Source organism: Poecile atricapillus, chromosome 3 (assembly GCF_030490865.1).
Source record: "Poecile atricapillus isolate bPoeAtr1 chromosome 3, bPoeAtr1.hap1, whole genome shotgun sequence".
In the NCBI taxonomy this organism is placed as follows: Eukaryota; Metazoa; Chordata; class Aves; order Passeriformes; family Paridae; genus Poecile; species Poecile atricapillus.
The window spans coordinates 53,777,889-53,805,216 of NC_081251.1; the positions used below are offsets into that span (position 1 = coordinate 53,777,889).

At 39.6% G+C, this 27,328-nt stretch overlaps 2 protein-coding genes across 2 annotated transcripts in view; one reads left to right on the forward strand and one right to left on the reverse strand.

The window, feature by feature from the left end:
- Nucleotides 1–302: 302 nt before the first annotated feature.
- C3H6orf58 (chromosome 3 C6orf58 homolog) lies at nucleotides 303–10,586 on the forward strand. Its single transcript, XM_058836512.1, has 6 exons — nucleotides 303–621; nucleotides 2,463–2,549; nucleotides 6,069–6,253; nucleotides 7,333–7,466; nucleotides 7,885–8,123; nucleotides 10,377–10,586. Exons 1-6 carry the CDS (start codon nucleotides 303–305, stop codon nucleotides 10,574–10,576), a joined length of 1,164 nt encoding a protein of 387 aa, XP_058692495.1. The 3' UTR covers nucleotides 10,577–10,586.
- Nucleotides 10,587–18,483: 7,897 nt separating this feature from the next.
- Nucleotides 18,484–27,328, reverse strand: part of THEMIS (thymocyte selection associated) — a 75,845-nt gene continuing 67,000 nt past the window's right edge. Inside the window, exons 6-7 of the mRNA XM_058835962.1 lie at nucleotides 22,737–22,881; nucleotides 18,484–18,553 (exon numbers count right to left, since the gene is read on the reverse strand). Of these exons, the coding sequence (XP_058691945.1) occupies nucleotides 18,544–18,553; nucleotides 22,737–22,881 (155 nt within the window). The 3' untranslated portion in view covers nucleotides 18,484–18,543. The remainder of the gene's footprint in view (nucleotides 18,554–22,736; nucleotides 22,882–27,328) is intronic.

The following is a 27,328-nucleotide window of genomic DNA, read 5'->3' on the forward strand; positions in this document are numbered from 1 at the left end:
ACAATCAGTATTGCAGCCCCTCAACCATTTGGAGATATGTGCATATGTCATGGACAGCACAGATCTGGACATCTTCTGATTAGATTGATTCCTCTTAAACGTCTGCTGGTGCTCCCTAGACCCCACAGATAGGACAGAGCATTGTTCACAGTTGCTAGCCTGGTGACTCCCTGTCAAGGTCATGGCTGGGAAGAGGGAAGGGAGACAAAGACTTGTGCGTCTGAGTCAGCCTTTTTGCCCAGCCCACACCTTTCCCGATAAAAGCCCTGCAGCCACAATCACCCGGGTCACAAACCTTCACAATGTGGCCCTGCTTTGGCATACACGTTCTTGTAGTGGCTGTCACCCTGAGTCCTGTGACTGCTGAGGCACAGAGTGAAAATGATGTCACTGGAGAAGATGTCTATCCCCCCCTCTGGGACCTGGCCCCTGGAAACCTGCTGGATTTCCCAGTGAAGGACAACAAAATTGTCATCAATGCTTGGAACTATCAAGACCGACTGGGAGTGTATAAGAGCTTGCTAAATGCTTCAGCCAAATATTTTGCTGCCTTTGGACCCCAAAACAGTGGCAATATTCTCTGGGGATTACCATTGCAGCATGGGTGGCAATTTCGTACAGGTATGAATTATTTCCTTAAGATGCTGGATTAGCAAAGTGTTTTCCAGACCTGCTCAGAGGCTTCCTTTCCAAGGTTTCTGCCTCACCAGCCTCATATAGCCTCAGATGGTGTAAACTTTGACAGAGATGCCAATTTGAAAACAAAATGCTGAGCAAACACCCTTACCTTGCTGGGCAATAGCTATTAAAATTCCTTATAGGAAGGGGTCAGAATTCAGATTTGTGGTATAGATGGGCAATATTTCAGCTAATTAAAAATCTCTGGAATGGCATTCCCAGCTGCTTCAGTTAATGTAGCTAGATTTCAGGGCATGCATTCTACAGTGCTGTTCTTAAATTGCCAACTAATAGGCTTTTATTTCTGTTAATGTTACAAGCTTCTAGAGGTGGTTTGAGTTAAATTTCTAAAACCGATATATGAATGTCCACATCTCCCTCTGAGAACTTATTTCTGCTTATTCTTTATGATCAGTTTAGAAACATCCTTATTTTCTAAATACGTTTTTTACAAAAATTAAGTTTTTTCTGTTTGTTGAGGGCTTTTCTTTGTTTGCTTGTTTGTGGGGTTTGTTTGGTTAATCAGTTTTTTTTTGTTTTAAATGATTGTTGCAATGGAAAATCTTTTGCAACATTTGTCTTCTTTTTCTTTTTAGCCTTTATCCTTCCCATTCATTCCTTTTGCACACCAGTGATCTATTGCTGCCTGTTTCTTGACAGTCTCTGTTGAAGTAAAATTTTGAAAAAATGAATCTTTCTATAACTATTAAAATATAATCTTAATTTTAAAAAAAAGGGTTGAACTGCAGTCCTCATCATTGCAAGTTCATATTCTCTGTGCTTGGCTACTGAAAGATATCTGTTTGAGTATCCAGCATGCCCCAAAGCACAAGATCTGCCCAGTCAGCTAGGGAGAATAATTAGGATAATTTGTATGCACATTGTTCATGATCGTCTCTTCTTCCTGAGTAAAAATATCAGAAAATTTGGTTTGGTAATGAGGTTTAGTTCTAGTCTGACAGAAATGACACTGCCATTATTCAGCTGACTTGTCAGAGAGCAAATGCTCTGCAGGGCAGAGTTTGGGAGCTTCTGGAATAGCTCAAGCTATTGCACAAGGCCATGGTAATTGTATGTCATACACTTAAAGCAGATTTCCTGACACTCTGCATGACAACACTTAATGTACATGTATGGTGTTCTTTTAGGACTTAGGCCATTTCTTTATGCCACGTGCTTAAAGTAAAATATTCTGTCATGAACAATTGTGAAATGTCTTGCATGTTTTGTAGATTACAGATGCTTGCAAACTTTGCTGATTAGTTACAACAATGCTTGCATGCTTAGCTTCACAGTAAGGCCACGATTGTCTGCATGATTAAACTGGAAGTGATTCTGTATCATACAACCCAATTAGGTGAGACAATTACTAACACATTTAGGTTGTGCTGTTTTGCTCGTTAAGCAGCTCTCCTGAACTAGCAGTCCTACATCTATTAAAAACAACGCTTCAGCTACGCACGTGTTCATGTCTGTATGTGGATGCATATTTATGTCTCAGTAAAAATACTGTGATGTCCCGATTTCAAACAGTTCAGTAAATTCACAGAATACATTTACAGTGAGGGATATCTCCAACTGTAAAACACAATCAAATTACTATGCACTGAAAAACTCAACTACTCTAGGAACAGTAGTTCATGAAGCAAAGCAACAGTAATTGTTTTGCTTCTCCACCCGAAAGTCTGTGTGCTTTATTCCTTTATATTTTTTTTTCTCAGTGGGATTTCCTGTGCGAAAAGTTTGAGAAGTATTTGTTGTATTATTTAATTTTATTCACTCAGGTAGGTTAGCAGATCATTCTGGTGTGACTTCCTGTGGCTATGAAAATGGAGAGCTCCTGTGCCAATCTGTAAGAAGCTGGTGGTCCTGTAAGTATATGCTGTCACACTGTTCTTCTTCATAATAAATTAGTGTCCTAGAAGGGCATCTCAAAATATTTCTTCCCTTTAGATTTACATTATAATTTCAGTGCTGTGTAATTCTCCATCACAATCTTGCAGCAAGACATCTGAGTGGATAAATGAAAATTAATGTATTTTGAATGCTTACTTGAGAAAGGAGAAAAACCCCAAACAAAGAAGCTTGCAGCCTTAAAAATATTTACACTGCAAATATTTATGTGAAAATGTGTGGGAAACACTATGACAGGTATATATATTTGTAGATATTTGTAGATATTTGCAGTTTACCATTAGTCCAGAACAGTTTTCTTCAGTTTAGATGTTTGCACTCCAAACTAAAACTCTGTGAGAAAATGTCAAGCAGGAATCTTTGTGGTTCTTATACCATCCTTGGTTCTTTTTCCCCATAGTGTATTTTCCTTCCATCACTTCTACCCCTTGGTCCCTCAGCTTCCCTGATGTCCTGGTGTAATTCCCCTTTTTCCAAGACCTGTCAGCAGGTTTGAGCAAATGGCTCTGTCCCTTCCCTGCCACAGGAAAGTTTTTCCTTCAGTGGCCATTTGGATTAAGCTTCTGGCTGTGAATCAGTAGATAAAAGTACATATCTTCAAGTGAACAAAGACATAAACATAGATAAAATCTAAAATGTAAATCCAGGGTAAAACTGACTGTGATATGAGTATCACAGTTATCCAGCTGTGGTTTTCCCACTTTGTGGATAGCTCTAGCTGCTGTGTGGGATGGTGTCTCACACAGTGTCAAGTAGCAAGAGTCACTGCATGGCCCTTTGCAAACAGGGAACCTTCCTGGAATAGAAGCCACCACCTTTGTTTCTTAGTGTTTGAATTCCTGCTCTTCATTTACTTCTAAATACCGCATGTTTGCTTGATATCCATTTTGTTGCCTCCAGAAAATGTATGAACTCAGCTTTGATTTACCCTATTGTAGCCAGAACATGCCAAGAGTCTTTGAGATTGCATGGAAATGTCTCTTAGTGTTCTGAGGATATGAATTCTTTCAGCTGGCCTTCAGAGCAGCCCTCTGGCACAAGCAGTCACATGAAACCAGGAATGAGTTTAAACCAGAAACTCACATTTAATATACCTCAGGTGAATGTGATACTACTTGCTTAAGATCATTAATCTTATTTTGACTAGAATAATATTCAGTATAGTCCTGTCCTGCATTGCTTTCTGCCCTCTAAGTCACTGAAGCAGGTGGAAATATATAATATAGGCAAGAATACTTAAGAGAGTACAAGCACTTTGTGATGTGAGATCAAGGTTTCAGTACTTCTCATGCCAACAGTGAACAAGAAGCAAGAGCCAGATCCGCAATGAGTCTCAGTGAAACACTGTTGTCTCATCACTTCAAAGTGATGATACAAACACTGTTGTCTCATCACTCATCAGAGTTTTCCTTTGAGCTTCTGACTGGCCATGCATTTCCTCCTGAATTCCCAGACAGGTCCACATGCAGGAGGTGTGTCACATGAGACAAGGGGTTTCTCTTTAAAAATAAACACTTTCATTTGTTCAGTCAGCACTCCCAGGGAAGTCAAAACCCTTGTACCTGACCAGCCTGTCAGTGTCCCATTATGGGGACCCCACGGAACAGTCCACTAGATCGGAGCATGGTTCCACCAACCTATTTGGGGTCAATGTTCCCACTTGGAGTTGGTAGATATTTCCAGTTTTGTCAAGTATGTTATCTTCTGCTGGCTGTTCCTCCCTTAGTGCCCTTAAAGGACTCACACTAAACAGTCTACTGAATAACACACTTTATTAACAAACACATTGATAGTCAAACACTGTGACAGGTTAAGGTTCAGAGATTACTATTGATAATAACATTGCAAAATGAATTTGAAGCAATATATTGACCAATTCTAATCACCAATTAAAGCTAGCTAGGGAGAATAATTTAGCTTGCACAGAATGAGGTTCTTACCCAGTAGACATCCCTATGGGGAAGAAGACAGGTTCAGCCTGTTGACTGGTCCCAGAAGTTATGATGGAGTATTCTCTGACTTCCCTCCCCACTTTAACTATATTTATATTACTTCCTTTGAGGGAAGAGGAAAGGTAAAGTTACAGTTGGTGACATTTCAGGTTGATGTGGTGCTTGAGCCATTAGTATACGTAGAGTGTGAAAAGCAAGGTGCATTTTTGAGCCAATGAAGCAAAGGGCAGCTTCTGGTTACTGTCTGGTTCATTCCTTTGGCTTAGTTCCTGCTAGCTCCATGTTTTCACTGGAGCATAATCACAACATGATGGGTTGTGTTCAACAACAACAACACTGCTGTGTTGCTCCATCCTTTGTTTCATATCTGCATCGACTTTGACAGACCATGACCACAGCACCTCCATGCTGCTCCATCCTTTTCTTCATCTTATGCTTACAGCAATACACTGAGTTCCCTCAGTATTCCAGCTCCTAAGGTGTGCAGACCCAGTCCCTAGTGAACTATAGCCAGCACACATACTCCTCCTGTGTCAACTCTGTTTTGTGATCTTCTCCCATAAGGTGGAGCAATGGCTTCCCATTAGGAGGACACAGATACGTGGTAGGTGTTCAGGTTTTGATGATTTTGGTCCTCATTGCTGGAATTTTGCACAAAATATCAGCGCAGTCCATAGCCCTGACACCAAGTATGAGCAAATGACTTCTCAGCATAACAGCTCAGAGGAACCCACCCAAGAGCGAGAGCAACTGATCCCTAGGCTTTTCTTCACTCAAAGCTATTAAACTTCATTTCTACTAAGCGGACATGTTTAAGAGGAGAACTTTAAATCCTCCTTCCAAGAGAGGAATATCAAATATCCCTATGGGCACTCTTTATTGGAGATAAGATTTGGCTCCAGTGAGAAATGAGCCTGTTTCCTACATCCTGGATCTGACTGCTACAACTTATGGATCAGACCAAAGAAAGCCATCATCATAAAATAAATCTAAACAGATAATTGATGATAATGAGGTAATATCCAAGCAATTTTCAATGAATAAAATATTTTTAGAATCAAAATTATTATTTTCCAGTAAAATATCACATTTTCCTTTCTCATAGGTCTAGGATGCATAGAAGAGGGGGTTTTAATGGTGGAAATACTTGTGGAGTATCCCTTAGTCTTTCTATACTTAGTTTGCAATTAATATTTGAGAGACTTTTCTTGTCCTGTCCAAGACAGCCTACAAAGTTCTAACTTTTTTCCATTACTTTTTTTTCCTTTTCTGCAAAGTAAAGCACAGTGTAAGCTCATACAAGGCTCTTAAAGAACAATGCATAAATGAACACTACAAATCATATCTAAATCAATACAAGTGTCATCATTATTACATTTCAGTACATATATTCCACTGCTGAACACAGTTGTATTTGTAACACTTTGTAACAGTTGCATCTGGTGTGGGAGAGTTCATTTTCTTACGTGGGCATTTTTCATTTGCTTGTGATTAACACCTCCTGCCTTTTAATTATTTTTACAGGTATGAATTACTATCTGGCTATTATACCCTTTCTGGGAGCAGTGGAGGCTGGCCTCTTTGGGCAACTGCCGTATGAAATAGAAATATTGCCACCAGAGGAGCAAAAAGTTGATTTCTGTTACAACGTTAAAGACTGCTGGTCTCGCATGCCCAAGCTCATGGATGAATGGAAGACCTTTTTTGAAGTAAATATTTTTGTTAAAAATATTTTTAGAAATTATACCAAAATATTAGTTTTAAAAACTATTATTACTGTCATTTTTAAGATTCAGAGAGTTTAGTTTGTTTTTGATAGCAGCTTCATATAAAAACAACAAGCAGGAAAAATGGAAAGCATAACATATAGTGAGTCAGAGGTAAGTAGGATGGGATCTTTACAAGTTATAGATTTTTTTCTTCCTTTGACACAGATCTGTATTTTGGCCTCTATTCCAAGACACTGTTTTGTTTTCAATTATATTTGTATTCTTCCAATACTGTTTATGTTAGCAATGCAAAATAAGATGGAACATTGCCCTCAAGAAGTGGTCCTTAGTTGGTTTTATAAGGTTCATTTATTTTTTTATACATCTAAAAACCTGAAAATGCTGAAACATCATTCATAAGTGCACCTATTTATGCAAGTAGATATTCTCTTTCCTCCTCACTCAGCTGTTCTCTAATCCCAAAGATAACACTATTTCTTATTTCATAGATTTAATAGCTATTTTTTATAGCTAGACCACTGCAGTCGACATTTTTTAATGGTAGTCGAATAATTGATAATGATCAGAAATGTTAAAATGTAAGTCACTCTTTTGAGTGAAAGTAGATGGTTTAAGAGTAAGACTGGATTTGTCTTCATAAGATTATTTTTCCCATGCATCATGTTTCAGAAGTTATTGTAAAATATCTTCTTCACAAATAACCATAATGATAGCAAGATAATTTTCTTATTTTTCTGAAAATCTTTGTAAAGTTGTGGTCAAAAGAGAATAGACAAGTTTTCAAGGAGTCCCTATTTCAGTGCTGAATCTCGTATGAATACACTCTGATACAAAAGTCCACTGAATTTTTGTAACCAAATACTGAAATTATGTGGATAAAACCCTTGCAGTGTTGAAGTGTTGAAGTGGAATAACAGCAACTACCATTAACTCTTCGAATATAATTTCCTTTAACTGTCAAACATAATTTTGTGACGTATGTGCTTATATAAAAAAATACTAATTTGGTTTAAACCTCCTCTCTCATTCTCTGCCCTTTTTGTCCCCTGTTGCTGCAGTACTTGTTATCTACAGAACACACAGCTGTGAGTTCTGGCAGCTTCTCCTCCTTCAAACTGGATGATGCCCTTGGGCTCATGTGGAAGGCACACACCACCTCCATTGCTTACGCACTCCCCAGATTCCAGGACCGGTAAGGGGAATAGAGAAGTGTCCACGGAGGATCTTTTCACGTCTTTGGAAGGATGGTATCCTAACAAAGCCTACACAAGCTTTCATACCTTAGGTGTCTACTCTTTAGGCTCTGCTCATCCTTCCACTGTCTCAGAGTGTGGGATGACCAGTGAGAGATGGCTGCCCAAACTGTGATGCCCAGTCAGGCTCTGGGCTTAGAATGAGATGCTGGTTCACCTCTGGGAGCCAGGACCTGATTCAGGTTTAATTTGGGCAGAGGCAGAGTTACCAGGAGAAATTAGGTATAAAGTACTTAAGGAGGCACTGAGGCCATTCAGGATTTTATACTGAACAAAAACTTTTGGAATAAACAACTAGTGTGTTCTACAGGGGAATTCAGTTATCTGCCACATTTTTTTTATCTTCTTCTCTTTCAGCTTAAAATATCTCTCTGATCCAGAAGCAAATTTTGGTGAAGACTGGGCTAATGCTGTAGATTTCATTGCTGCCACACACTTCAGTACAGACTTACTGACCACGAACAACTTCCAGTCCTTCCTGCCCCAGAGGATGCTTGTTGAAGGGGATGTCCTCCCATCCATTAGTGACTTCTCTCCAGAGCAAAATAAGGTCCTGGTGTCACTGAGAGTTCTTCACAAAGCAAATAAATTAACAGGTATGAGCCTGACCTACAGATGTCTGTTGTCCACAAATATTTAATATCTTATTCTCTCTACATTCCTTTTTTCATATGAATACAGTGAATGTTTTATATAAAGTGGTATAAACAGATCTTAGAGACTAACAGTAAAACAATTAAAAACACAACCATAAACAAACAACACACTAGACAGAAAATGCTGGTGGGATAACACTGACAATGAGGGATTTCAGTGACAAAAATAGAATTTTGGGAGCATATGTTCCTACTCTTTCCCAGTTTTCAAAGGAAGTTTATAAAAAGAGATATTTTTATGTTTCACCAATTGAATCCGAAACCATTAAAGCTGTAAATGAAGTTATTAGACCAGTTTAAAAAAAAAAAAAAAAAAGGAAAATTATCATGAGCACCGGTTAAAAGTGTTTTGGTTTTAGTTTTTCGTTTTATCTCAGTCTTTGATTTAACAGAGATCTATCTCAGGAAAACGATATCCTTACACAATGCTGGCTTCATCGCATCACCAAAATAAGTCGTGCATCACCATCCAGTGGTGCAACTCAGAATTACACTCTTCTGAGAATTCAATTCTTTCATAGATACTGCTGGGCTGGCTATTTTTGTTTGAACTTTATGAAGCAAAGTTATTTTGAATCTTTAAATGAAGATAGAATGTAAAAATACATTGAAAAATTAACATGCCTATCTATGGCATTTGTGATCCTCTTCTTCTATCTGTACATTTCACTGAAAATTCTCTTACCAGTTGTATTGAAAGCTGAAAAAGATGTGAAATAAAGTTATTCAGTGCTACAAAAAGAGCATCTTCCCATCACAGAGTGCTTCCCTTTCATTTTTCACATAGCATTATTCTTTGGAATCTGAGTAAGGGTCTGAACAGATCTATCTCCTGCCTGGCAGTCTATGACACAGTTCAGGAGGAGCACACCAAGGAAAAGCATGACCAGAAGGACAGGGAGGAGGAAGGAGCACATCAGATGAGGACAGCACTACAGGGAGAGAGGAAAGGATGTATGGATGCAATCCACTGTAAATTGAAGGAAAGAGGGAGAGAGATGAAGTTTCATGTAGGTGCAGCCATAATGAATTCCATAGCCGAAATCCCTTGCTTTGCAGGGGAGAGATTTCCCTAACTTTGCTCTAAGGGATGAGCTTTGAATTCAGCTGAGAATTAAATGCCAGCTAATTCAGCCTGGTAACTGATTTGCAGATCAGAAAAAGGAGTTTTAAAATAAACTTTACTGTGTCTAAATCCACAGCCTCAGCAGGGACCTGAAAGACCTTATCTCAGTGCTACAAAATAGAGATTACTAAATATACTGGTTTTGTAGATGCTTTTAAATACGTCCTGTGAGATACAGGTTTCTCTACTGGTACTGCAAACTTCAACAGCGGACAGAAAGTTGTACCACCTCCTAGGACGGGACACTGTGTAACCCAGAGTGAGACTTGATTTCTTGATTCAGAGTTTGATTGATCTTTATTTTCGTTTAGTTGCCCCTGCTAGTCTAGAAGGAGCTGTATTGAGAGAGTGTTGTGCTGCTGCTAAAGCTTTTCGACTCATGGACTATCAGATCAACTTTTTATGCTCTGCCCCTCACTGATACCCAAAGGCAGAACAAGAGGAGAAAAAATTTCTTCTTAGTTTTCCACTAGACTTTTTTACCCTCACATTTCCCCTCTATCCACTCTAAAAATGAGCACTGAGTGGAGTGAGGAGTAAGCAGACACTGTCCTGCAAACTGGCATTAGTGCTAGGCTGGGTTGGCCAAGCCACACTCCCTAGAGAGCCACTGCTTATCCCCTGGACAAAAGTATTAGAATCATTTGCTTCTTTAGCTTGAGGTCTTAGCTGGCAGAAAGTGAACGCTTTGTTTTAGAGTGAAAACGAAGACAGGCCTGATTATAACTCCCAGGCCACTGCTCCATAAACCACGGAGCTACGTGCCGGAGCAGACAAAGACCTTCCCATAACTCTTCCATCATTTCGATCTGCAACACGGGTGACAAGGGAACAATCCCCCTTGCCTGTTGATACAGAGGGCTCCGAGCCGAATGAATGGTCTGCATCTCCCTACACATTTGTAGGCAATTATCACCTCATGGTCAGTCTCCAGCTTTGTCTACATTTCACTGTCCCCAGGAGAGTGTCGAGCGCTTGTTGCCAGACTCACGCTTTGTCCCTGTCATGCCGAAAGCTGTGTGCGCTCCATGCTAATTTGATAATGTCATGTTGTGGTTTTTTCCAAGGAGGATTGCTGCTGAAGATCTGGCAAAAGGCTATGTCCACCGAAGCAGGAAGAAAACTGGGCCGAAAACTGATTGAAAGCTTGGCTTCGAGCCGGGAGCTCGAACTACTTGACCTAGTAGGAATTCAGAATTATTTTGAAGTATTATTTGAAGATTCCCAGTTCCTTGAGAATGAGCGATTCCAACGTGGATTGATTTAATTTTTTAGCAAACATGTGTCTGGTAATCTGGCTTTGGCAATTTCTTCCAGCAGAATTTCCTGAGTAGCCTTTCTTGTGCATCTTTCTCTCATATGGAATCGATATTTTTAGCCTTAATTTTCCTAATTATCTCATTTTCTTAACTCAAGTCCTTATAAATAAAAAGACTTACAGAAAAATCTGACTTTACTACTTTTTGTGACTTTATAAACTCTGTATCATAATTGGAGACAAAATTAAAAACAGGCAAAATATATTCTGTTTCAGACTGTTTTTTTTTTCCTCTGTAAGCAGGGATTCCACTAGACATGTAATTACTCGGATCCTTGATGGTCTAACAGATGATCATGAGAAACTTTGTTTTGAAGTTCTGATCCAAAAGCAATGCCTTGACTATTTCCCAACAAAGTTGTTATTTTGCAGAGCAGCTGCAATCAAACTGGAAGCTTTCTGGTTTTTCAGATTAAATACTTGAGTACAGATAGAGTCCTTTGCTATGCTGCTTTGCAACAAGTAAATGCCTCGCGTGGTAGAGCAGAGCCAGTCCAGAGCAGTCCTGAAGCAAATTAGTTTACTCCGTACCAGCTTTTACATGGCAACAGAGATTTCTTGTATTTGATCCATTTCACTTCAAGAAAACTCTGATCTGGATCTTAATTTATGTGATTATGTACCGTGTATAACCACAGGTTGCTTTTCCATTCCACCATGTCTAATCCACTTGTTGCAGTGTGTCATATGTTGGATTTGATTCCTGAGGAAGAAATGTATTTGTAATGTTTGTACTCCTAGTTCCTGGAACACTCAGACCCAGTCTTTGGGATTGTAACATACATTTGAAATCAGTTATATCTTGAAAACAGGGGTTGTGGGGAGGTGGGTGAGGGGTTCCGCAGGCAGACAGGGCTTGAAGTTTCTTGGGAAAGAAGGAAATGAATGAAAGATGTCTTTGCCCACAGCAGTGGGCTTGGAACTAGAACACCTTTAGGGTTCCTTCCAATCCAAACCCTTCTGCAGTTCTATGAAAAGAAAATTATTTCTTTCCATTACATTTTTCTGGTTTGATTTGTCCTTTCTTCCCAAACTTACATGATATTTGCACTGTAAATTAAGAAATAATTATCATCACATTAAGCAGCTAAACACCATTCTGTCCTTTAATGTCCCAGGACAAAGGTGTTAATTATTCATTGTCATTTAATGGATAAACTCTTAATGTACCATCATTAGCTAACAATTTTCAAAGGAAATATATTAATGAGGTATAAGAAAATGTGGGAGTTTTTACCTTAATTACCTGGTTCATAGATCACAGTAATTAGGTTCCAGCAGACTTTAGATATAATCCAAAAGTAATCATCACAGCTGCCAGCTGCTAAAATATTAAGTTAGTTGTGCTCCAGAAAAGTTTTAAAAATTTTTTGACCTTAAATGTGGTTGACTTAGATTTAACTTAAGGTGTTCTTTGAGAATAGAAAAAGAGCCATTAATACAAACTTGTAAAATGCAAACTGCTGCATTTGAGGGAATATTTATAAAGCACATTTTTAAAAAGCAAGTAACTCCTTACCTGAATTCATGAAACATTAGGAAATAGTTCAGAATTTTGAGAGTCACCTTTCTTAATACAGCATCAAGCATTTATGTATTTCGTATACTTTGTCCTGTTCCATCAAGACAACCAGTCAGATAAAGACTTTAGAAATTGACCAGATATTGCTCTTTGGAAACTGAGGAATGCATAAAAGTTTAGACAAAATATGGGATGGGGGACTCTTACAAGTAGAATAGAGCCAGTTATCTTGGAATAGAATAGATGCATACTTGCAGGAAAACTTCTGAGTATCAGAAATTAAACAGAGAGAAAAGCATCAAGAGAAAGCTGTAGAGGTGTGGTAGGATGTCTGTGGAGTGGAATGGGAGAGCAATGAAGGAGCTTACTTGCCAATAAGAGCTAGCAAAAGCTGACGACTACCTAAGCAGGTGTTTGCTGACAAGAAGGGCTCACAAAGCATATGCTCATATGCAAAATGCTCAGCATTAGTCTGGGGTTTGCAGCTCTGTCCTCATGCCTTTTATATATGTGGTCTCTCTACTGAAGAATGCCTGGAATTAATTAGGTCTTGTTCCTATTTGACAGAGGTGGTGTTTAAAAAAAACAAAGCCACAGCTGGCTTCAGAAAGCCAGGGTGAGGGGGTGGGGGTAAACTTCTGTACAGGGTAAACTTCTGTACAGGGTAAACTTCTGTACAGGGTAAACTTCTGTAAACTTCTAAGGGGATTGGGACAAACAACATTTAGGAGTGAAGAAGGGAAGTTTAGAGCTGAAATGTGGTACATGATAAAGGAGAACTTGGGAGAACAAAAATACACCAGGAAAGAGCCTGTCCATCTTCAAAACTCAGACAAAAGTGCTGAATATTATGCAGTCCCCACACCACAGCTCATTTTAGGCAAGCCAATTCCTTATTTCTGAGCACTGGGCAGTTTTCAGTGCCTTTGGTACAGGAGTGATCACATTTCTGAGGAATGGTCAGAAGTGAGGTTCTTGTCCTTGTCCACAGATTTGCAACTGGGCATATAGCTGCTGTGCCTTACCAAATACTGTCCAAAATTTACATCACAGAAAAATGTAAGGGCTGACCTCTTCACCTATTCTTCCATAAGGGGAATGGCAACCTTGTCCTTCTCTAGGAAAGGTACCTGCGCCTTCACAGAACGGCAGATGACAGGTGTCAATAGGCACTTCTTTAGCTTTCTTAGGCATCAAGACGTGGAGCTTACAGGGAAAATACTCAAGGAAGTGATTGGTAAAGATGCCAAAATACTCTTTATCCTTTCAAGTAGGAATTGGTCTTCTAAGTTTTCCCTTCCCTATGATCCCTAATCTGTGGAGAATTGGGCGTTTCTTTCCAGCCTATGCTCTCTAATGAATAATAAAGTGCTTTTTTTTCTGGTGGGAAAACCACACCTGGCAGGTGTGGAGGGAAGAGCAAAAACATTCTTGCCCAAGGCAGCCTCTAATGTGGCAGATAGCAAATTCTTCTGCTGGAAAGTAGAAGATGTAGGTTTGGACTCTGACAGAGAGAAAACAAAGCTAACCTAATATAAGTACTCTGACTGTTGTGCACAATGTTAAAACCCCTCTGCATTTCCCAAATCCAAATTGTTCACTTACTCTCTCGACCAAGGCATTTTGCCTGCTCCTCTCAGCAGGGTGTTGGAGGATGTGGACTTTCAGTTCCTGCCACCAAAAGCAGGATGGAGACCTGTTATCTCCATCACCCTAACTTCAGTGACCCCAGGAGGAGCATGTTGTCTGTCTGGTTTTGATATAATTTAAAAATATGAATATTCTTGTAGATCTGAATCTAAGCTCATTTTGGATTTAATTATCTTTTTTACAATGAGACACAATGGCCATGAGGTGTTTTAAGAACAATGTGCATGGTGCAAACTGCCCCAGGGAAGGGGCTGTCAAGGATCCCTAGGAGGATGTAGGGGAGCCTGGGGCTGCAGACCTGCCCAACTGCACCAGCTGGAAAGGGCTGCTCAGTTAGGAAGCATTGACAGTGGCTCAAAATGGGGCTCAGAGGATGAGGAATGGAGGCAGAATCATGTAAAGATTTGTTAGAAGACATTTATACCTACTTAAAACATGGCTAGAAAAAACTCGATAATTTAAAAAAGGCTTTTAACTGATGCATGCCTAATCAAGCTCTCCAGGACAGAAAGAGCAATAAAAATAAAAATAAAAATAAAAATCCTTAATGTGTCTTAACTTCCTTCTGCAAACTGTTGGTAGTTGTGGGAAAATTTGCATGAACTGTTTGTGTGTGTGTTTGCAGGAAAGGGCTGCAGCAGGTATAGTGGACAGATAGTGGCAGTATAAACCAGCCTTCTGGACTAGTAAAGTCACCTTTCATTTCAGAAAGAAAGGCTCTTTCTACCTCTCTTTTGTATGACATTAGGTCCCAAAATGCTAACAGATTTGATCACTGATCCTAAGAGAGCAGGCAACTGAAATAAGAGGGGAAAAAGGGAGTCTTTTTGCTGACAAAGTAGCTACAGTGCCCCATGTGGGGCAATCCTGAGCCCAGTTCAGGTCCTTCCTCTGCGCCATGAGGACCAGAGGAATTACAAAAGAGTGGTGTATTTGCAAGAAAGGCAGATCATAACATCTGAGGCTGTCCCAGGAAGAGTTACTGCTTTCTGAGGTTGGCCTGAGCCTCTGGCTGCCAGCACAGCTGCATCCAGAGCCTCAGGGACAATGTCACAGAGGACACAAGGGGATATAGGCACATGAATGTTGAGGCATTTCTTAGATCCTGGTGGAATCAGCCCCTTGAAACATCATGCAACTGTTTCCACATACACTCAAATGTTAACAAATATGAGGAATTTAATGTTACATGAGAAATTTGAAATAGTCAGACTGAGCTATCCATTCTGGTACCCCTGCTCTGCATGTAGATGACAGCAGTGGTCTGGGGCAAAAGCAGCAAAAGCAAGGCAAAGGCAGGGCAATCTCTCTTCCTACTCAGCCTGCCAGCAGCTGGCAGTCTGCACTTACATCCAGCCCACACGGTTCATCAGTCCCAGAGAAAGAGTTGTGAAAGGTTATCTTAGAAAGTACAAAAACCCAAGAAAAAAATACAGAGCAAGTTTATCAAAGAAATCAATTATTAAAAAGCACAAGACCACTCCCAGCACACAGATAAATTAAGAAAACAAGGGAGAAAAATTAAAAAAACAAGCAAACAACAAAACCTGCCACCAATACATGAAGTAGAAGCAAGACAACATTCTCTTCAGAGACTATCGGTTTTAACATGGTGTCAGGGAGTTGAAAGTTTGCATGGTAAAGATGCATCAGTCTAAAAATGTAAGGAAAACACCTGGACAGTCTTAGAAGGGGAAGGAAGATGTGAGATGTGTTAAGTGAAGAGATAGCAAGAATAAACTGTGGTTTCTTATTGGGAGTGTTGTGATAGGTAAGTGTTCCCGTGACGTGTCATTTAAGCAAAAGAGTTTTGGCATTTAAGGAAGAATGCAGGGAGAAGATTCTTCTTATCTTCCCAGGCACAAATGCTGGATATATAAAAATATGTTCATGTTGATCATCCAAACAGAAAGTTCTGTCTCACTAAGGGCTTATGCACACATGGAGTGCTGTGGAAGCAGCTGCTTCTGATCAGGCCCTCAGTGAGAACACGCTGGAAATACTTCTTAGCATTAAAAGAGATAAGCCTTTAAGCTAACAAGTCTGTGCAAAAGCTTATGCCAATCTTTTGCAAAGCAAATATCTTATTATTTAAATACACTTGTATTCTCTTCAGGCATAGCAATTGTGGTCTGTGTTCAGCTAAAAATGTCTTTCCCTTCCTGAATGCAGTCGTCTTGAGCATTAATGTCTGGGAGTGATAACCATGTCCCTCAAGGATTGCCATGACATTACAGCTTTGTCAAACATGTATTAGCAAACAGTATGAAATCACTGTGGTCATCTGTATGCCGTAAGGGAATCACAATACTTATTAAGTCTTTAATATCAAACACAAACCTTTTATTAGGATCTTACTTCACATCACCTTCCTCCCCTCTGCTTTCTCCAGTAAGACTGGATGTCCTTTCTTCAGAGCTTAAGACAGCACTATGTTCTCTCTTCCATCCAGAACTGAATGCAAATGGCATTGTCCTGCTGTGTCATATAAACTGAACAGCCAGGATAGTTCCCACTTCTGTCACAAGACACAACGTTGTCCCATGTGCCAGAGGGAAAGATGTGGGAGACATCTCTGCTATTAATATATTTACAGACTGCATAAAACCGCCACCCTTACTTAGAAGAATGAAACTCCTTCAACTCAGTGAGGCTGAATATACAAGACAGAATTACATCATGTGACAAGGGTGACCAAACCAGGCTACTTATGAGAGGATCTATGCAAAGAAGAGAAATTGCTTCTTTGGAAGAATTTTAATAGGAAAAATTTACAGAAAGGGCTGATAAGTCTTTGGGTTTTTTCACTAGATCCCAAATGCCAATGTAGAATATCCAAAAGAAGCTCATGTTTGTTGGGAATGTACTGCGTCCCACTTTGTTCACACTCATCCTAACACTTACAGCAACTAGAGGACACCTTGTTTTTTCTAGGCTATCTCAGCCTCTCCTTCTATGTCAGACTCTCTTTGTCCTCAACCGTCCTCATGGGCTTTTGTAGGACTCACTGTAGTATGTCTGCATCTTTCTTGTACCAGGGACCCAGAACTGACACAGTAGTCCAGATGTGGCTTCACCAGTGCTGAGCAGAGAGAAGAGTCACTTCCCTCTACCTGCTGGCACATCCTGCCCCTGCAGCCCAGAAGACTGTTGGCTTTCCTCTCATCCTTTCTTTTGTAGAAACCTGGCACTTTTCTGAAGGAAATCGTGATAGCAATACATCATGCCTTTCAGAAATCCAGCAGAAGACAACATCATTTTCAGTGGTAAAGTAGAAAAAAAGAGAAAAAAAATCAGTAAAAAAAAGATAAATTCAAATACCAGGTTAACAAAACAAATGGGGTTGTTTTGAGCTGCCAAAAGAGACATACAGATTTTTTTTTTAATGCTTAATATATATTTAAAATACCCACAAGTTATGTGGCAGCCACTTTTGTACACACCTGCAAGCTGTGTTAACCAGTGATATGCAAAACATTGTATTCTACATATGCATGGAATCAAAGTACTCTGAGTGATATTTTTAATACTTAAATTGTAACTGATTTTAATGAGGATGAACATTTATCTTGAATAAATTAATGTGAGACAATATTAAGAAATCCTAAATTAATTTGCATTAGTGAAAATTAATCATTCAGTAGAATTTTAATAGACAAGTCTGAAGAGACTTCACTGTCTGCTTGAGAAGACTTTTGCTTTCAAGTATACTAAGGCTTTTTTGGAGTTTTTAACTCCTCAATAGAACTAAAAATAGGGTATGTCCAGGCTTTCTAAACATATTCTCTTTCTCCACCCTGCTGATTTCTGGATATGCCACTCTGATTAAGCTTCTGTTTACTCTGGAAACCCCTGGCACATCAACTGTGTGTTTACACATCGATTCTTGATAGTTTTCCCTGAAAGTCAAATCACTGCCAAAGGGTTATGCACCTATCCTAGGTGGATAAGGATGGCATGGACACTCATTCTTCAGATCCAGTTTCTGTCGACCTGGATCTTCCTTCTTTCCTGGATTGACCTTCGTGGCTGTGTTTTCAGCAAATGGCTGGATATAATAGCCTTAGCGTAATTCTAGATATTAGCAGTAAAAAAGGTTATGGAGATGGCAATGCTACATGGCTGAGACACTCCTGGGCCTTGTGAGAAGAGTGGCTTTGCTTTGCAGGGCAAATACATGTTGTGCAATGGTACTACTTGTGCTTTGTTCATCATGTAAAAAAGGGGCAGAGTCTGGTCATTTCCAGTTTGGAGCTGTAACCTGAAGCATGTAACACTGGCTAAAAAATGAATGTCCACCTTAGACAATCCTTTAATACCCTTTCCTTCTAAAAAATACCAAAACAAAAACAAAACCCAAAGGAAGCAACTATGTGGCTGTTTCAGTAAGGGATATTCCTTTTGCATATGCCCTACAGAGGTTCAGGAAATAACCAGAATTTCAGGTGCAATAAGAATGAAGAATTGGACTTGGCATCATTCTCTGAATTCACTAATAAATATGTACAGAAGAGCTTTGTCCCTTCAAAGGGTCATGAGACATTAGCTGGTTTGACTTCTTGTTTGAGACAAGTAAGCAGTTTAGTTTTGCAAAGGATTATTATAGCTAAATTACAGCCTTGTATGCTCTTCATGAGTCAAGAAGGACACTTTCATGAGCAGCTTTTTCTTACAGCTGTGGTCAGTCTTGATGTGAGGACACAGTTTTCTACTTGTTTCCAGTTCATTACAGAATTATTTTTCTTTAGATGTCTCTGAAAACAAACAAAACAAAATGACAGGGTGAAATAGGAAATTTTATGTTTGGATTTAAAAATTGCACAAGGAGTACAGGTGAATGAGCTCTTGAGACAAATTAATGGCTGTGAGTTAGGGTTTGTCTGTACCATAAAATGGTTTGTCAGTACAATTACACAGCAATCCAAGGACTACAACAAAAACAAACCTAATATATAAAGCTATACACAGCTATACCAGCAACTTTGCTTAAGTATGTGAAACTCTTAGCAGTAAATTTTTCTTTTACTGGTATAGCTTATGCAGTTTAGGGAAATACTTAACCTACACCAGGCAAAAGAGCTCATTTAGTCAGTATAAACTGTGACTCCATCAAAAAGTTTTCCTAGTGTATCTCCAATGTGATTACCATGGTGCCTCCTGTGTCATATTCTGGTCTGTCAGACAGACCAGCAGGAGAGATACCTTCCTCTTGGGGAGAGGCTTTCCAAAGGATGTGCCCTGTGACTGATGCAACAGAGCTGCGGGCCTGGAGGGAAGTTAATTAATAATTTAATTAATATTTAATGGCAACATGCCAGTGTGCCAGACTTCACCAGTGGGCTGTGTTCCCAGCTCTGCCAACTATAAAAAGATGTTAGAATCTGCCCTGTGGGGGAACGGTAGGGCTTGTTGAGTAGGAAGAATATCTAGAAGATCTAGATAATCATGGTTGTCTTCCCTGCCCTAAGGGTCTCTGAACCTACAACTTCTTTGAGAGAGGTTCTTTGAAGTTCTGCCTTAGTCAAAGCTAAGATTTGAAGCTCTTAGAGCAGCTCACTATTTGACCCCTCTTGACTCTTCTCTCTATAATCACCATTGATTGCAACCTGGAAAAAACTTCACTTCTCATATTAGAGAAGAGTGAAAACAGCAGGCAGCTGAAAAATAATGTAACCATGAAAATTAGCAAGGTAGATGATACCCCCAAATCTGCACTGACAGTTACTTAGGAAGGGGACTTTCAAAACTGCTGAGAACACACAACTACACTCATGGATTTGGGTTCCTCACTCCAATATACCCAAGGCTACAAAATCTGCCTCAGCCTTTCACCCAGAGGCTTTTCTATGAAAGAAACAGCTTGCTCAGAGGGTCAGTGGCATGACAGCGCCAGAGAAATGTCCTAGAAAAACAGTACAAAAAGGATTAATGGAAATGTACTGGGGTCAGATAGAGTGATTTTCATTTGTAGCACTGTCTCTAGATTTCAAATATGAGGTAACCTGAATCTCAACACAGCCAAGGAAAAAAATAAAGAAAAGAATTACACCTTAATCTGCTTCATACAATTAGTTTTAAAAAAAGGTACAAATTGAAAATAAAGAAAACTATTTTCTCCAGACAAAACCACCTCAGCTGTTGAGTTCACGAGAACAGGAAAACATAGCTGTATAGCTTTTTCATTCCTTACTGCATTTCTCTCTCTTTTCTACTTTTCCTTTATTTGTGTCCTATTTAATAAGCACAGAAGCTTAGTCAGTTGAGACCATCCCTTTTCTGGCACTTGTGTGCAGTTCAAGTCCAGAAAGTAACCTCCTGAAACAGCCTGACAGCAGTACTCATTTTCAGCTCTCCAGGTGGCTGGACCATGTTGTTTCTGTCCTTTTCCAGCCATGAGTTACATGCAGCTATCAGGACTGGAGACAGACTCTGCCTTTTCTGGTTTTGCTGCTGAATTTTTTGTGGTTGCTGTTGTTTCTGTTCCTGCATGCCTCCATCTCATTTTTGGTGCCAGGGACATAGGAGGAGACATCACAGCAGCACCAGAGTTATTCCAGTTCAGTGGTTGAAATGGACCTTCTATCTTCACATTTTCTCACACTGAGAAAAGCCACTGTTGATATCTTTAATACTGTCCAGAATACTGTCAAGCTGAGGGCTTTCCTCATTAAAAAAGAAGAAACAACTCATGGCAGTAAAAGGAGAGAAACTTGCCACGCTGAAAAGAAAGCCACACATTTTAAATGCTTCCAGGGGGGTGTGGGGTCTTTTTCTTACTTTCTCTTGAATCTTTAATGAAAGGTTAAAATATGTTAATGATGGTTGTTGCTATAGCAAGCTCAGGCATCTGTAGTGAAGTCCCTTCCTTAATTGCTTATTGTTCTGGAGTGATGAGGTCATGTTAACATCACTGACCCTCTGGGCAGTTTTATTCTATTAAAATTAACGTAGCCATGACCTGAGGCAGCTCTGTTCTTTCTTTCTCCCTCCTGTTTAGGGTGAGGACTAGCTTTTTACTAGTATCACCCTGGCATGCTTCAGCCCTGATCATGGAAAGATTTTGAGAGGGACACTAGTGAAACACTGCAAATAATATATACTGGGTTTTTTTTTTTGAGGTAGACGTGACTGCTTAGGCTTACTTCTGTATTTCATTAAAACTATTTTTCCTCCTAACAATTCTACTTAAAAGTAATTTACATCAGTAGACTTAATTTTGATAAATTGTATATACCAAATAATTAAAAGCAGATATTAATAAGTGGCATAAATGTTCTGAGGAAAGGAGGCACCATGGGTGGGAAATGGTTAACTGATGAATTCTTCAAGAACTAACATGGTGAGATATTAGGTATTTGACAGATATTAGGTGAAAGAGACAACATATTTTGGTGCATTATTATCCTGTATATAACCCTAAATTGGCTAATTTGGTTATTTTATCTGGCTACATATTTTATAACACTATTGTCTGTATTAACAGTTAATTGCATATATCCACGTAAAATCCATATTTCCCAAAATGCTCACAAGTGCTAGTGTGGAATCTTGATAGAAACTTTATGTGCTAGAATAAAGCTGTAGTGCAGATTTCTGGTGGCTGGGGAAGACCAGCAGGCTGGAGGGGCCTCATGCTCCCTGGATAGCTAATGATTTCAGAGAGTGGATATATCTGTCAGCCATTAAGGACTAAACTTGTGGGATTGCTTTATAAACCAAGGATTGTCCAAAGAGAGTTATCTCCCTCAAAGCAGCAAAGGTCCTTTTCTTTCATGTTTTGTTAGTAACCTCAAAGAGGACAACTAATAAAGTGAAACTTTCCTTCCATTAACAGGGAATTTAAAGGGCAGGTGGATAAAGACTTAGAGGAACTGATGCCACAACAGTAAGTGGTATAAACAGATGATGATCCTCTAGGCTGGAGCTGCTTCTTGAAAGTATGCTTTCCCCTTAATGCCTATGGTCAGAAAGGATATTTTAGTCAGAAGAGAGCTTAATTCTCTCTTTCTCAACTTTTTTACATGATAGAACCTCAATAGCATGTGGACTGAGGAAGGAATATGTTATGTGAAACATCCTACTTAGTTTCATTTTTGTATTTTCTGTGATTTTGGAGTCTCTGTGCCTGTGAGCAGGGGGAGATATGGCCACACACTGCCCTGGATGTCATGTTTCTGAGGGATTTGCATCGCAGAAAAACCCCACCTTATTTCATATTCACTATGTTGCCTAACTTGAACATGGTATGAATGTTGCACATCACTTAAAAATAAAGTACATTTTGAAATTAAATACTTCATAACAAAATATTTTTTTAAATCTCTGAAGCACAATATTTCAAGTTTTTCCTGTGTTTTCAAGGATCTCCAGCCACAAAAGAAGCAATTCAGCCAAATCAAGTGAAATTCATAGAAGGTTCAGCTACGAGTGAAAAGAACTGGGACCACAGTTTCAGTCATATCTAGAAAAATTCTCATCTGCATTTAGCTGGAAATGGTGCCTAGAGATTGTTACAAACAAAGGCCTTCTTCACTGGCTCTTAAAGTCACTGCAGACTGCCAGAGCAGATAATGCCCAAAAGCTTTTAAAGCCTCAAAACAGCCATGCACAAGGCATCCACTCCCAGAAAGAGGAAACGGGCTGCATTCAGAGTGCTATCATTTCAGAGCAAATTGGCACAAAGCAGAAAAAGGCCTGTGTGCTTCTATCCCCAGAACAATGGTATGTACTCCTTTAACAAAGGTGACATGGCTAAGAGGTCACAGGTGGCACCTCAGAGGAGCCTTTCCTGCCTTACTCACGGGACATTTGCAACAATAGCAGAAGTTCCCAGGGGAAAACCTCTCTTGTTTTGGGAAGTGAAGGCTACCAGTCAGTCTGAAAAATCACTCTGCCTGCACTTGTTTGCATCCACGAGTGATCCCAGCCCACACTCACCTTCTTCCTCTGGACAGTGAATGCTCATTTCTAATGCTGGTGTCATGAAATACTTTTCTTATGTTTTCAACTATGTTTTCATCAATATAACTGTAGTCATGCTCTTCTTCCTCTTCCTCTTCTGCCTCATAGTTTCTTGCTAGGCCTGAAAAATTAGCAAAAAATATCTCTAAGGAAATGGAAGACTCTGCCCTTGGCCTGGAGAAGAAAAAAAGTACAACTCAAAAAGACAATAATAAAAGCAAAGAAAACAATTTTCTCTTCATTTTTGTATTTTTCAGAGATCTTAAATGACTTGCTCAAATTCCAGAACAGTATCTGTGACAGAACAAGAATGAAAATGAGCTGAGCACTTTACAAGAGAGTCTTCACTCAAGAATTCCTATTTCAGTTTTTGCATAGGCTTGTACCTCTAAGTTGACCACTGCCTGCTATCTATGCATGAATAACTTTAAAGTTTATTGAAAGGTTTATCTGGTGTAATCACTAACAGCATCAAAACAGGCACATAGAATTTTCTGACCATATCAAGAGAAGAGCAGTCCACCTACCATGAGTTGCATGTACCATCCTTACCACAGATGTGCTCTCATGCTGTCATGTTTCATTGCCTGAAAACAGGACCCCTGCAGCTAAGGAACCACAGTGTTACCTTGGGATTTCCTAGAGACAGAATCCCCCAATTGCTTGTAATTTAGATGGTGATATAACAGAGACGCAGAGTTGAGAATGACATGAGGTTAAAATGAAATGTTTTGGAGTGCATTTCCTTACGTCCACCTAGACTGGCCTGAAGCAGTGCTGAGGACAAACATTTCAGAAAGCAGCAGTGTTTTCCCTCAAGACAAGAGACCCTTATTGGAGGCCTCTTAGCAGCTCCAGTGCTGTGGCAGGCTCTACTCTGCATCTGGGTACTGTAACTTCAGTTTAGAGCTCACAGTGGTGCAGGTTGCTGCTGGGAGGCCCCAGGGTCTCTTCCCCTGCTTGGGTTGTCCAACTTTTCCCTGAGGCTAGAGCAAACTCTGCAAGACATGTGGGACCACTGATCTCATGGAACTAAACTCCATAAGGATCAGACCATGAGTGCCCCATTTTACCCCTCAGAGCCACCCCATCACTTAGCTCAGTCTGTGGTGGGCAAGAGCCAAGTGGCAATAGGACCAGCTAGAGCTGAAATGATGGTGGTGATATCATCACAGATCCCCTGCCAAGGGCAAATCACCTTTAGAATTTATCAGGAAGTCTCACAGGTTATGGAGCTGAGACGATACTGTGTTTTTAAAGCCAAAACTTTCACCTGAAATTGCAATCAGTGTGAAGCACTGTTGTTGGTACAGCTGTTCCTGGTTGATTAATTTTCTACTACCATGGTGTACTATCTGACCTCCCAGCAAGCCATGTTTGTCAAACAGGTTCTTCTTTATGAGACCAAGCTTCTCAAATAAGAATTCTCCCAGTCTTGCACTTTCAAACCACCATGTGCCCCTTTAACAAGAGGATAACACTGTGATTTCTCAGCAGTCTCCAAATCCTACTTGTGTTCCTCCTGAGGCTCTCCATGACTAAGGTGTCTCTCCCTGAAAACTGGGTAACAGTAATTTCTTTCTGAAGGCGTGATCCTTTTTTTTGTAGGTTTTCTAAGGCTGGAAATAAATATGAGGTTAATTAAATACCTGTCTGGCTACACCAGCGCAGAGTTTATCACAGACCTATATAGCCATCAGTCCCCCACTACTGAGTTAACAAAATATTTCCAGATCTAGGCATCAAAAGGGAAAAAAAAAACCCCCAAAACAAAACCCCAAACATATGATTAGAAATGCATGGAAGATCTCACTCACACATGTGGCCACTATCTTGTTAATAAACATTTCCTGGTTTGTAGTTCATTTGCAATTTGGCTGTGCTTGGTATCAGTAAAAGCAAACTAATGAATAAAACAAGCACTGAAAGAATAAGCTAATCCCTGTGATTCAGCAAGGGAAATATTGTTTGTGCACTTAGACTTGCTAATATGGATATAAGGTACAGATTGCTCATGGATGGCATAGCCAGGCTTTCTTCTTTTCCAAACACATGCAAACAAACTGATACACTTCTAAGCAAGACAGCTCAAGGAGAAAGGAGGTTGATGTCATCAGGCCAGACTAAACTGCAGCTGTCCCCACTCCCAAACCTGTTCAGAGTTTCTTTTGAAATGTATATATTTACACTTCAATAAAGCATTAAGCAATGAATGAGACAAGCTGAACAATCCCAGGGGGATCCTGAACATTGAAATCAATGCAATTTTCTTCCCTGTTTGAAAAAAAAATCTATTAGCCTCAACACTGAATTACCGAGTCTCAGTCTGCCAAGAAAACAAGGCTTATGTCATCGTGCTGTCCATCCATCCATCAATCTCTTCAGTACTCTTACAAGTTTATTTCTGCCAATTTCAGTCAGATTTGAAAAGGGGACAGAAGTCTCACCGTGGTTACAGAAGCTAGGGTTGAATTAGTTCCTCTATTGAGAGAAAAGCATGCAGAACACAGCTGTTATCCACTCCATTTGGCAGCAGACAGCAGGATAAATCAGCGTGTGCATATTGGTTGGCCACTCAACACACACATAGCTCCAGACCTGCTCTTTTCCTTTTGATAGGAACACTACAAGGAGAGTTTTGGTTATTATCAGGAAAGACAGAGAGTAGCAGTAGGGGACAACAGTCCTGAATACTTATTAAGCAAAATTTCATTAATTCTGCTCTTCCTGGAACAATTTGTATAATTATATTTGCCTTTATAGTGGAAGGCTAGTGCTCTGCAGACTAAAAATTTCCATTTATTTCACTTTTATTCTCAAGTGAGTACAGTATATTGTCTTTTTCTCGGAATATACTTGCTGGTTTCCACAAATTTCAAGGCCAGAAATTGTTGTCATAACAATTAATAACAATTATGGTCTCCATTTTGCCCTTCTTCAAAAGGTAGGCAACAGAAACGACCCAACTCATCAAGACCCTTGCTTGAATGAAGCAAGTGCTGGAGGCCCCAGCTCATGCATATGCACAACTCTGCATACCTAAATGCCTCTAGCTGTGTGACCATAACACAATTTTATAGCTATGGTAAATATTTCAGATCAGTTTTAACACTGCATAAATTAACACTGAACCACAAAACATTTGTTGTTTATTTATGCCTAACCTGAAAAAAGTAGTTGTGAAATATTCTGCATAATAATATTATGAACTCAACGTGGTAGAACCACGTCCTTATTTCTGCACATCACTTAAGTGAAAATGCACAGAACCGAAGGTATAAACCAAGCATTTTTATGAACAGCAGAATTTTATTTGCCGTGAGCCTGGTTCTGATGCTCCTCAGTGCTAATGAGAATTAATTCCTTAGGGAGTGCTGCTGAAAGCCAATCAGTGATAGAAGAATCAGAGCCCATAAAACTAATGGACTGTTCCTTGAGCTGGTATCCATCAACCACTACTTCATGTGATGATGTAGCATATCTTTAAAAACTGTTAAGTGCCACAATCAAAATATTTCACATAAACTGTAGGGTTGCATTTAATGTATGGGTAATATTTATCTCCCTCTGGAATCTCCTAAACTAATGTTTGGAAAAGATTAGTCTTAATTTCTTTAAAAAACCCTTAAATTTCCTGAACGAGACAAGTGTTGACCTATTTCCCTGTCCTTTTACTTTTAATTTTTTTTCTTTTTCAGGTTTGTTTCTAGTCTATCTCACTGATTTTATTGAACTTTTTGAGACCTAGTTTCCACTGTTTCACTAGTGCCTCATATAAAATCAATCCCCAGTGTAACCACAGCTCTTGCAGATCAGAAATGGCTGCCTCAAGTTTTAAACAATCTCATATTTCTTGCCTCATCATAAGTTCCTGCAAGAGATGTAGAGAGGGGCTCAGGGCACCATCAGACATGTTCAAGTGCTGCTCTGCACAGGACTGGGGGAGCAGAGCCAGGCAGCACTACCAGAGAGTGGGAAAGGGCACTGACATGAAGTACTCTTTGCTTTAACTACATATAATGCTGCCATACCTCCTCCCTGCAACCACCTAAGCTCCTGCCAGAAACCTCTGAATATTACTGCAATTAAAGTCAGTCATATCTAGTAAACCAGAAGGATTCAGAACCTGTGCTTTCTTCCCCCTGCTGTAAAACAAATCAGAGTTTGGTTGAGGGCAAAGCATAGGGAAAATATTTCAGTATCATTTACTAAAGTATACTCACATTCTATAAAGTGGTACGATCTCCATATTTTAAGTAATTTTCTTGCCTTTTCTTGAACTTACCTCAGAAGATGTGTCAGCCAAGGATAAATTTTGTGTTTACAGATGAAAACACAAAAAGGTTTTTGGTTTTTTTTGGTGTTTTTTGGTGTTTTTTTTTTAATTACAAGACCATGGGACCCAAAGAATCTAATATAATTTTTTCCCTAGTCAAAGACTGAGCTGAGTGGGGAAGCTGGAGGGTGTTGTCACACACACATACAGGAAAAGATTCCCAATTCATATTGCTTATTCCCATGCACCTAGCTCAGAACAGTAATACAAAATCCCTGTGATGTCCTCAAAA

What these genes read in the sequence shown, in the direction of transcription:
- C3H6orf58 (XM_058836512.1), top strand. Translation starts at nt 303, where the DNA reads ATGTGGCCCTGCTTTGGCATACACGTTCTTGTAGTGGCTGTCACCCTG. An exon ending in TGTAAGAAGCTGGTGGTCCT is followed by an intron (nt 2,550 to 6,068) that starts GTAAGTATATGC and finishes TTATTTTTACAG; the next exon opens with GTATGAATTACTATCTGGCT. An exon ending in CTCCCCAGATTCCAGGACCG is followed by an intron (nt 7,467 to 7,884) that starts GTAAGGGGAATA and finishes CTTCTCTTTCAG; the next exon opens with CTTAAAATATCTCTCTGATC.